Source organism: Antechinus flavipes, chromosome 3 (assembly GCF_016432865.1).
Source record: "Antechinus flavipes isolate AdamAnt ecotype Samford, QLD, Australia chromosome 3, AdamAnt_v2, whole genome shotgun sequence".
In the NCBI taxonomy this organism is placed as follows: Eukaryota; Metazoa; Chordata; class Mammalia; order Dasyuromorphia; family Dasyuridae; genus Antechinus; species Antechinus flavipes.
This window is the reverse complement of record NC_067400.1, coordinates 88,382,546-88,394,745: the sequence shown is the minus strand read 5'-3', so window position 1 is coordinate 88,394,745 and position 12,200 is coordinate 88,382,546. Positions and strand designations below refer to the sequence as shown.

At 34.8% G+C, this 12,200-nt stretch overlaps 1 protein-coding gene across 2 annotated transcripts in view; it reads right to left on the bottom strand.

The window, feature by feature from the left end:
- EPSTI1 (epithelial stromal interaction 1) overlaps nucleotides 1-12,200 on the bottom strand; it is a 105,634-nt gene that overhangs the window by 47,406 nt on the left and 46,028 nt on the right. For both annotated transcript variants that reach the window (XM_051983861.1, XM_051983862.1), the window contains exon 6: nucleotides 8,073-8,146. In XM_051983861.1, the coding sequence (XP_051839821.1) occupies nucleotides 8,073-8,146 (74 nt within the window). The remainder of the gene's footprint in view (nucleotides 1-8,072; nucleotides 8,147-12,200) is intronic.

Here is a 12,200-nt window from a genome sequence, read left to right as displayed (position 1 = left end):
TGTCCATTCACACTGGAAAGATCAGCCTCTTTTTAAAAAAATCTCTTAACCGTTATCAAGCATGCTCTATTATTTAGAGATGAAAAGGCTTCTTAGAGACAACATGATTATATGTAAGAGATACATGAAATGAATCAGCAAAATCAATGCTCCCCTTCACAAACTCATTGTTCTAGTCAGACTGGCCTGAAAAATACAATATTCCATTTCCTGTCTTTGCCCAGATGGTCCCATCATGTCTGAAATGCTCTTTTTCCTCACCTCTGTTTCACTCAGTTTCTAGCTTCCTTCAAAGCACAATTCAGGGGGCAGTTTTACTGTAACATTTGTTCTTCCTGCTCAAGTGATCAATACAAAGGTTATTTCATGGCTGCAAAGCATGCAACTTTTTAGCATTCAGTCCTGTGTCCCTAGGGTCTCTAGAAATTCCCAGAGAGCTTTGATACAAGCTACCTGGGATGGTTCCTACAGACTTGTTCTCATGCATGCTCCAGCTCTTTCTACATGCATTTCATGTCGAACAGTATGGATAGCAGTGAGTTGGGTCCAGAGGTTTAAGAGAAGGAGGGATTGTTTTAGAGAAATTGTGAAGTTCCTTTACCAACAAGAAGCTTCTCATGAAAACAAAAGGACACCTTTTAAAACTAACATTCTACCACTGTGGTTTTAAGACAATAAGACAACTTACAACTGCCACCAAATGATTAAAACTTTTCAGAGGGCAAGAGATAAGTACATAGAAGATATGAGCAAGCTGGAGCAATTTACCGATGAGGGACAGTGAAGGGAAGATGCATTGATCATAAATGCCAAGAATAAACAATGTCAAGCAAAAGAATACACTGATACCCTTGAAATATCAAGAGAGAGTAACAAGTTCTTTAGAACATTGGAAGGACCTCCTGTTGCAAAGTTGGAGAAAGATCTGGACAATAGTCATATAAGAAAAGCAAGCATAGATGGATTATCAATTGATATGTACTATTGTAAAGGACTCCCAAATTACTGAGATCCATTTACATATATCCACTATAGCACTTCTCTCTAGGTTCCTGACAGTGACAAAATCACAATGTTGTAGTGTCTGCTACGAATTTTTTTCTCCAAATATTCCACACCAGTAATTTTTATCCAGGATAGAATGAGAAAATCAGAAAAAAAAATCATTTTGATCTTACCTGTGTGGCTTTCTTACCTACTGAGCTACAAATTATCCAAATGAAAAAAAGAATTAAGTCCAGGCTTACCTGACCAAAAGATCATTTGTTACTCAATGAGAAGATTTCTCCAGAGTAGATAGATATATTGTTCAGTGTCTACAGGAGAAGTTAGAAGAGACCACCAAATCTATTCTAAATTGATGAACAAATTTTCAACCCTTGCTGGGAGTCCTATACTCAGCCATGGTCATTTTTTTTTCTAAAAGGAGATTGAAAAAGATCCACAGAAGGATGATTAGGTTATTTATATGCTGTCAAATTTCCATTATCTGTGATTTCACAGCACTCTAGCTCCCAGGTGGGACCTCCCTACTGGCCTGCAAATAAGCTAGACAGACTATTAAGAGGTAACTGTATTTGCTACATCATCCAAGGGGAAAGATTGCAAAAATAAAGATCATCTAGACAAAAGAACATTTAACATTCTGAAGGGTACTAAAAACCCAACAAATCTTTAGCACACTTCCAAAATAAGGATTACTGATACCAAGTAATATTCAATCATTTTAAAATAATAACAAAAACAATAACAATAACCATACACTTATATAGGAGAGGTGATATGGTGAGAAGATAAAGAGAGCTAATAACCTCAACCTCAGGAAAACCTCAGTTTGGGTCCTGAGTGACACATATTAATTAGATAAACATGGACAAGTCACTTAATTTCTTATTGCCTCTAGGAAATTCTCTAAGAATGAATTATATATGAATTGTGGATCTTTATCAGTAAAGGGAGTTTCACATCAATCAAATCACATCTAGATTAGGAGTTGGGGTGGGGAGAGCATCTGTATTTTGCTTTAGAATTTAGGGCATTTTTGCTTCTACTGATTCATTTGATATTTCCATCAAGCTTCTTGAGGTGGGAAAAATAATCATTATTATTATTATATGATGAGAAAATTAAGACTCAGAGAAGTTACACAGTGACATGGGCATGGGTCTTAGGACTTGTAGACCAGCATACATTTTATTCCTTTAGATTGTCAATTGTGTGTGTGTGGGGGGGGGGGAGGTTTAATCCATATATTTATGGATATACATGTATGTGGGTATATATATACCCACATACATGAACACACATATATATTCCCCCAATTACATGTTAAAATAATTTAACATTTGTTTTTATTCTAAGTTTTGAATTTCACACTGGGAAACGAATGTGAACTATCTGCATTTTTGTTTTTCTTCCCGGGTTATTTTTACCTTCTGAATCCAATTCTCCCTATGCAACAAGAGAACTGTTCGGTTCTGCAAACATATATTGTATCTAGGATATACTGCAACATATCTAACATATATAAAACTGCTTGCCATCTAGAGGAGGGGGTGGAGGGAGGGAGGGGAAAAATCGGAACAGAAACGAGTGCAAGGGATAATGTTGTAAAAAAAAATTACCCTGGCATGGATTCTGTCAATATAAAGTAATTATTAAATAAAAATTTTTTAAAAAATAAGTTTTGAGTTCCAAATTCTATCCTTTTCTCTCTCCTCCTCCCTTCCTGAGATGATAAGCAATCAGATATAGGTTATTCTTGTGCAATTATGTAAAACATTTCCATATTAGTTATTTTATAAGAGAAGAACCAAAAGAAAGTAAAAAATAACAATGCTTCAGTCTGTATTAAAACAATATATTCTTTCTCTGAAGGCAGATAGCATGCTTCATCATTAGTCCTTTGGATTGTCTTGGATCATTATAATGCTGAGAACAGCTAAGTCATTCACAATTCTTTATTGAAAAATATTGCTGTGTGACATTCTCCTGGTTCTGTTCACTTTACTTTGCATCAGTACATGTAAGTCTTTTTTTTCTCTGAAATCTACCTGCTCATCATTTCTTACAGCACAATATTATTCCATTACAATTCTATACTATAGTTTGTTTAGCCATTCCCCAATTGATGGGCATTCCTTTCTCTTCCAATTCTTTGACACCACAAAAAGTTGCTCGTTCACGCTCTCTCTCTCTCTCTCTCTCCCCGCCCCCTCTCCCCCCCCTCACTCTCTCTATATAATATATATATTATATATATGTACATACATATATATGATATATATTATACATATCATATATAGTATATATGTATATGTATGTTCATACATATATGTGTATATATATTATATATCATATAGTGTGTATATATGTATATGTATATTCCTACATGTATATACATATATGTGTGTGTTATATATAGTGTATATATGTATATGTGAATTCCTACATGTATATACATATATGTGCATATATTACATGTCATATGTGTATGTGTGTATATTCATACATGTATATGTGTATAATATATCATATATAGTATATATGTATATGTATATTCCTACATGTATATACATGTGTGTGTTATACATATCATATATAGTGTATATGTGTATTCGTACATGTATATACATGTATGTGTGTATGTATGTGTGTATATATACATGCATATGTATATGTGTATGTGTGTGTATGTATGTATATATTTAACAGCTAGGTCCTTTTCCACTTTTTTACATATCCTTGGGATATTGACCTAGCAGTGGTATTGCTAGATCAAAGAGCATGCACAGTTGGCTCCTCCTGGGTGAAACAGCTTGCTGTATTTCTTATTTCACTGTTCTCATTTTAGGAATTTCAAATTAGTTTTAAACACTTGCCTAGAGAAATTTTAAGTGCATATACACATATGTGTGTTTTATATATGCAAATATATGTATATAAGTGAAATTTAAAATAGACAATATATAGTCATATCTATACAAATGTGTGAATATATGCATATTTAGACTGTGCAACTATATCTAAAAAATATGGATGTCATCTATATATGTCCAGTCACTTAAATCTCTATACATCTGTGGACACTTAAATGTATGTGTGTGTATGTCCTTTCAAAGATTCACCATATGATTTATTTATTTATTTTTGCTGAGGCAATTGGGGTTAAGTGACTTGTCTAGAGTCACAATCTAGGAAGTGTTAAGTGTCTAAGACCTGATCTGAACTTGGGTCTTCCTGACTTCACAATACAATTTAGATTGAAAAAATGTTATGCATACTAGTTTCAATGATCTAGAATCCTTCTTCTCCTTTAACAGAGATATTAAGACAGTGTTGTTATTTTGTACAATAGTATCCCCTCAGTGAAATGCATAAAGCTATACTGAAAATAATCACATTTGGACTTGAAAAGAGCTGGGATGATTTAGGGACTAAATATAATCTTCAGAAGTACTGAGATCGGGTTTACATCTGTTGCCTGCCATGACTCTCGATCTTCATGTCATTGCTCAGCATCCTAAAACCAAGTAACTCTCCATTGTGAGATTTAAGGTCTGTCCCCAACCAAGACAGGTCTCTAAGCCTGACAGACCATAATCCTGGCTTGCTCCCAGCCTCCCATTGAAACCATCTCTGCCATCCACTTTTCTGTTGTTTTTAAAGGAAACGGCCATACTGCAGAAGTGCATTCCAGAGGTCTTTTCATAAAAACCATCCTGTGTGCTCCATCTGCGTGTGCAATCTGCTTGTGTATTTTCAGCCAGCTTGCATGGGCAGATTAATGTGTACAATTAGAAAGCAACCTCACAGGCATTCAATAAACTGCCTCTGTTATTACACTCAGGAGAGTCCCTTTGGATGTCAATAAAAGCCTAGTTTTCTGCCTGTTAGCTAAATAATTGACAACACTAAAAATAATCAGAAGCAAATGAACAAAGTCAGAAATAAGGTATCGAGAGTGTATAGACGAGGATTCGTGGTTGTGGTCCCATTTGGTATCCATGAGGATTTTCTTAAGCAAACGAAGAGTTGGGATGCTTTTCCATAAAGAAACGACAATGTGTTACTGACTTGCTGTGAAGCTGCACATCATGGCATGCTGAGTATTAGCACTGCCAAGACAGGAGCCATCGACTAGGCTAAAAAAAAATTTTGGTTCACATTTGCTTAGCTTTTCTCCATGTGATAGTTTCAGAAAAATGTACTCAAGCTAAGAGTAATCGGATTTGTATTTCTAGTATGTTTCTGATGGAAGGAACCTTTAGGAACATTTACTCTAATGCCCTCGTTTTACAGATAAGAATAAAGTCCAGAGTAGTTTCCATTTGCCTGATAATAGACTTTATATACTTATGACCAGAACCATCTCTGGGTTTGTGCAAAATTGTCCATCCCCATTTCCAGTCAACCACATACAGTAACATAGTGCTGAGGGAGCTTGGTCTTTTGTGAAAAGGACAAATCCCTAAAAGGAACTCTCTTCCCTTTCAGGGTATTATGTCAGAAAGATTTCAAGTCACTTGTCCACTTCCCAGCTCCAAGTGGTCAAGAATAAAGCACATATACAACCTAGAAAAGGCTGAAGCTACTGCTCATCTTAGGCAAACAAGTATGAACAGCCCCAGACTTCATGGCAACTTCATATATTTGAGAGATCTAGAAGTCCTCGGTCCTTTGGCCAGAGCTGATGGATGAGCCGACGAAGAGTCCTTGTCAACTACTCTAGAACTCTCAGAGATGATGAATGACGGTAAGAAGTCTGGTCCAACTGTAGACCTTTTTACCAGAAGACACAGACCACGGATAGTTTGGACAGTACAAAGTTGAAAGTTGAAATCAATTGTGGAATGTCTATTCCACAGACCCACAGACTAGTATGTGTTCTCATGAGGTTTAAATTTCAGTGTCCTGAGAGAGTGTCACAATAATTATAAATTGTAACTGAATTCTGTTTCAAGTTGTTTTGTCAATGCACACTGTGAGTCTCTTGGGTCCTTTAGCATTTCTTTTGGTGTAGCAAAGATGATAGTTGTCCAATATCTAATGGTACATCGAGTACATTTTTTATTCTCTATGCTCTCAGAGAGAGCCAACCATTTCCCCCCAAGGTACTCAGATACGGGGGTCAGGGTTGATATAATAAGTAAAAGATAAGAAAAGGGAGTCCAGCATGTGTGAGTGAATTTTTTACTCTCCATGCTCTTAGGGGAGAGTCATTCAGATACAGGAAGAAAGAACTGATGTGACAAGTAAAAGAAAAGGGAGTCCAGCACATATTAGTGCATTTTTTTACTCTCCATGCTCTTAGGGAGAACCATATCCCCTCAAGGTACTCAGAAATGAGGGCTAAGAACTTATGTAACAAGTAAAAGAAGATGAGAAAAGGAGTCTAGCATGTGTAAGTACATCTTTTACTCTGCTTGCTCTTAGGAAGAACCAACCATTTCCCCCCAAGACACTCAGATATGGGGGTCAGGACTAATGTAACAAATAAAAGAAGATAAGAAAAGGGAGTCTACCATATTCTTATTGGAGATTAAATTCCCCCAGGACTATATTTTCTTTAGACCACATGCATGGGTCCAGAGCCAGGCAAAGAGCATTGGAAGAAAGAGTGTATATAGTACCCTATTCAGCAATAGTTATTTTTAGATACAATTTTACTTATCTCTATTTAGCTTCACCATGTCTTGTGCAATAGGTGTATGATAAAGTCACTAATATCCCCACATCTGAAAGATGGGAAATCTGAAGCTCAGAGAGAGTGACTGACTCATCATTATCTAACTTGTGTTTATTCAAGTTAGGATTCAAACCTAAGTTTTCATGTCTACTCCCTACCATGCTACCATATATATTATCAGTGGACCCACTTGGTCAAGCTTTTACATAAAGTTCATCTAATCTCTGCCCAAAGACCTCCAATAATGGAGCAGTCATTAAAGAGCTAAACCTTTCCCTTTTTAAACATCTCTAATTTTTAGGAAGTTTTTCTTCATATGGAGTAATCTCTGTAAGTTCTTAGTCCGGCAGACTCTTGATGCTATTAAAAACCTTTTACTCTCTCCCCCCCCCAAAAAAAAATTATTCTATCTTAAAATTAATTCTAGGAAAAATATAATTAGTGAATTCAAAGAACTGTTTTTTCTAAGAGATAGCTTTCATATTTATCACTATGGAAAACAAGTAACATTTTCCAGAAGGTTGAATCACTTCTCTATTCCTCTCCAATGGCAAATCCTGATTATCCATAAGGAAAAGGAAATAAATTATATAAACACCTATGTACTATGTACTTTTTTTTTTGCAAATATCTTATTTGATTTTCACAATTCTGTGGAGTAGGTGCTGTTACTATTCTTATTTTAAACTGAGGAAAGTGAAATAGTAGAGGATGTTATTTGCACAGGGTCATATAACCATTAAATGTCAGAGTCCAGATTTAATTCCAGACCCAGTGCTCTATCTATCCACTTCCTAATTTTATACTAGTTGATTTACTGACCTCCCTCCCTCCACCCCTTTTCATACTTTTTAGAAACTTATAAGATCGCTGATCTTCTGCAAGAGTTGATTCAGAGGAAGAAAAGAGAATCTAAGCATTGTACAATATTGAAGACATCACTTAGAGGACAAGAACAGATAACTTCAAACAGTCAGACTTGATTAGGATGCCAAAGTAGCTCACGATTTTGGTACCCAAAGAAGTCTGTTCAAAATGCACCCTTACTGCAAATTTAGAAATAATGATGTGAAAATAATCTTAGATATAATGAGGATAAATTCAATCAAGTGAAAGAGAAGACAGCCTTCTTTGGGGCCCTGGATCAAAGCTCCAGTAGTCCTACACTAGTAATGGCCCCACCAAAGTTCCTTTTCAGAACAATTGTATGACAGTCTTCTACTTTGGTAATAATGACGCCCCTCACATCATGTGGGAAATGTCCATCTCTCCTCAAACCAATATATTCTCAGTGCCTACAACATAGTAGACATTTGACAAACACTTGATTGAAAAATCAATTTCATTTTTTGTCAATTCTTACAAATATTAAACTTTAACTTACCAGGGATTTTGAATATTAAATGCTTCTCTCCTTTGTTTCTCTTGAAGTCTTGTTTTTTCCTCCAATTTATTGCTCTGAAGTTTCAAATATACCCAAAAATCAATCTGTTAGGCATACTTTAAATAGAAAAAAAAGAATAATTGCACAATTATCTAAAACACAACATAGAAATGGACCTTTGGAGCTTAATTTATTTTGTAGAGAATGTCTCAGAACATGCCCTAATACAGAATACTATTCCGAGCTAAGCAAAAGTACTGTGCCTCATGCTGGGAATGTGAAGCAAAATATTCTATAGTCACTTTGCAGCTTTCTTAACTTGCTTTGGGTAAATCTCGACCTCCATCAGTATTTCAGTTGTTCTGTCTTTATGATAAAAATGCTAATACTGCTATTTCCTACAAAGAAGTATTTCTAAAACTTTTTCAAATGGAAATATGAGGTTTCTTTTAGGGCAAGTCAAATAACTTATACTGAATGTACTACAAAATCTTCCATGTAAAATCAAAATAGTTTAACCTAACAGGAAAAACCATAGAAATGAAGAAAGCTTTTTTTGTCTTGCTTATGATATATAACTGAATAATCAGTCATATAATTTGTCCATTGGTATAGACACAAACACACCCCTCCAAGTAGACACATACATAATAGATCCTACAAATGAACATTAAACTGGACCCAGAATTGAAAGAGAATAGGCTATATTGCCATTGGGAATTTTTGGTCGCACGAGCTCTCTCTCTCCCTCTTTCCCTCCCCCTCTCCCTTTCCCTTCCCCCTCTCCCTTCCCCTCCCTTTTCCCCTTTTCCCTCCCCCTCCCCTTTCCCCTCTTGCCCTCCCTCTCCCCCTTTCTTTCTCTCTCTCTCTCTCTCTCTCTCTCTCTGTATATGTGTGTGTGTGTGTATATATATATATATATATATATATATACACACACACACACACACATATATATATATATGTTTAATGTCCCCAAAATTCCTTCCAGAAAAAAGACTTTAATACCAATATTTGGTGACTTTGTATGATAGAATTTTATGTAATAGAAATTCATAAAATACTACAACAGTCTCTGAGAAATTAAGCTGAGTATTATCTAAAGGGTAAAAGAGAGGTACATGGTAAGTATTTGCAGGCTGAAGCACAGTACAAGCAAGGAATTATTCACAGAAAGTTAGAAAAAGATGATAAATGATTGGAAAAGGAAAATTAGTGTCCTACATAGCAAGAGCAAGGGTTGACCAATGGACACACTGTAAGCTCCATTTATAGCAACAAAATGTCAAAAAATCTAAAGGAACCACTCTCCCCTCACTTCTTGAGGCACAGTCAACCAAATCTTTATGGTGGATTTACAAGAGAATATGAACGAAAGTGACATAGGATGATATATGGGTTGTGATCCATAGAACTGGGGAGAAGAACTCACAACACTGAGATTATATATCCCCAAACATAGTATTATTTTGTTATGTTGGCCCTTTCATTTCAAGATCACAAAAAGAAAATCACATCATGAAAAAGGGGGTGTACTCCTTTTGTTTTTTTCTTATTCTGTTTTTTAAATAAAATAAATTTGGAAAAAAAGAAAGGGGTGACTTCTAAAAAAACAAACTTAATTGACTTTTAAGATCTAACACTTATTACAGTTAATGAGACTCAACAGAACATGCTATAAAATAAATTATTAACTTGTATACAAAGACGTTTGTTTTTTGAAGAATTATTTACAAGGACAGTCCAGAGATAAAAGAACTCATATTTACACAAGTCCTGCCATTATATAGTCTAGATCTGGCAGATTCTAAACTCAACCTAAGACAGACATATATAATATTGCCCAATTACTACACTTAAGTCACTGCTCAGCAATTTTCTTATAAAAGGCAAATAGAATGTTTGGGCCACAAACACAAGAATAGGTTAAAACAAATTCTCTTGAGACAAGAAAGGTATGAAATTTTAATTGAATGGCTATGACAAAGTAAGCAGTAGTATTTGCTATAACATGAAGCCCTGGATTTGCTCAGCAGGGAAGTCAGTGAAAGGAGAATAATCAAATTTCTAATTTTAGACAGTAATATGGCTCCAGTTATCCAATAAGAAACTGAATAGTAAACTTCTACTCATAGATACTAAAGAAGCCAGAACAATGAACTAAGAATAACTTAATAATAATGCAAATATGGTAAAGTCACTCATTTTCTCTAAAGTCAACTTATTCATCTACACAATGAACTACTACTGCTTCTCCTTCATATATTACAAAGTTGTAAGGAAATAATTTTATAAGTTGTAAAGTATTATGAATTGTGAGCCACCAACCTCCCTCCTTGTTAATGTAATATTGCAATTGTTTACCATTTTCTTCTGCAGTGTGTCCCCGTTTTACAGATACGGAACTGAAACAAGTAGAAGTAATTTGCTGTGAATCACATAGCTAGTTAGTGTCTGAAGCTGGATTTGTATTCAGATAACTAGAGACCTAGGACCCTATCCCTCAGCTTCTTAATCTGTGATTCATGACCCCATATGGGGGTATTATAACTGAATGTGGAGTCACAAAATTACAATTTATTATCAGTGTTTTATTTGACTACCTATTTTATATATTTATATACATAGGATAACAATTTCTCAGGCTAAAAGGGGTAATGAGTAGAAAAAGTTTAAGCAGCCCAATATCTCACTAGCTACCCCCATACGATTTTGTTATTTAATTGATTAATGGTATCTAACTTATTATGATCCCATTTGCCATTTTAATGGCAAAGATACTAGAGCAGCTTGCCATTTTCCTTCTCCAAATCATTTTACAAATCAGAGAACTGAGGTAAACAAGATTAATTGACTTGTTCAGGATCACACAACTAGGCAAATGTCTGAGACCAAATTTGAACTGATGTTCTCCCATCTCCAGGCCCAGAATTTTATCTTCTGTTCCACCTAGCTACCCATTACTGTCACAATCAACTGTAAAAACAAAACAAAACAAAACAAAAAAACATGGTATATTCTTCACTGGATTGTTTAGTGGCTGCTCAGAAAGTGCAATACTCTGGTAGTGCTACAAAACTTCAATCATCTTTACCAGAATGATACTAGCATTAATTAGCTGATATGTTACTCATAAAAGCCAATTATCCTATTATTTCCTCAAAAAACCTTATAAAATATTGCTTGCAATTGTCAACTCATAAGCAAGAAATCGTAGATCATAGAGACAGAGTGTTTTCTTCACTATTGTCCATTGAAGATAAGAGATATAAAAGATAAAAATCAAGTAATAAGTGAACATCTGGGTAAGAAGTTGACATATAAAGATAGAGTTTAGACTTCTTGACTATTGCTTAAAATATAGGGATGATAGGTTCTTGGTCAGAGCTGGACTATCCCTAACAAGCTTGGCAAGAATGTATTTGTCAAGCAGGATGTGAATAATGGTCATAAAGAAAAAAACAAGAAGAATCCATCTGATAAGAATTATTAAAACAAATGACTAAACAATTTCCAAGGAAACCTGGAAAGAATAAAGTATATAAAAGAAAGGAGTCATCTACGATAGAAACGTCAAAGCCATGGCTCCTAAGTGCTACTGAACTAAATTAAAATGTAATTGGGAAATATTTGATAAAATACATAAAAATGCAATAGAAAAATGTATTCAGCAGGTATCTTAAGAAGTTAATAAAAAGAACTTCAAACTAAAGAGAATCAAAGAGGGATTACTGTGTACTTAGCCATTAAGGCCAATATCATAAAAAACAGATACAATGAAGGGAGTATAGCAATTGACATATATAGAAATTCACAGTAGACAAAATCCAAAGGGAAGCCAATAGTAAAAAAAACTATGGCACCAAGAGTCACTATACAAATGACCAAAGATTAGGTAACAAACAAGAGATACCAGAAATATGAAAATAATGAATAAAATTTGATCTTATAGATAAGGATGAAACTTACGTCTGTATAGTGACACTGGATATGCATAACTTAATCAAAAAATAGGATAGACAAAAGATGGGAAAGAGTGAGATAGCACTAATAAAATATATTCAAGGAAAGAAGAATGCAAAGACTTAATCAGTCAAGAAATATTTATTAAATACCTAACACTGCACT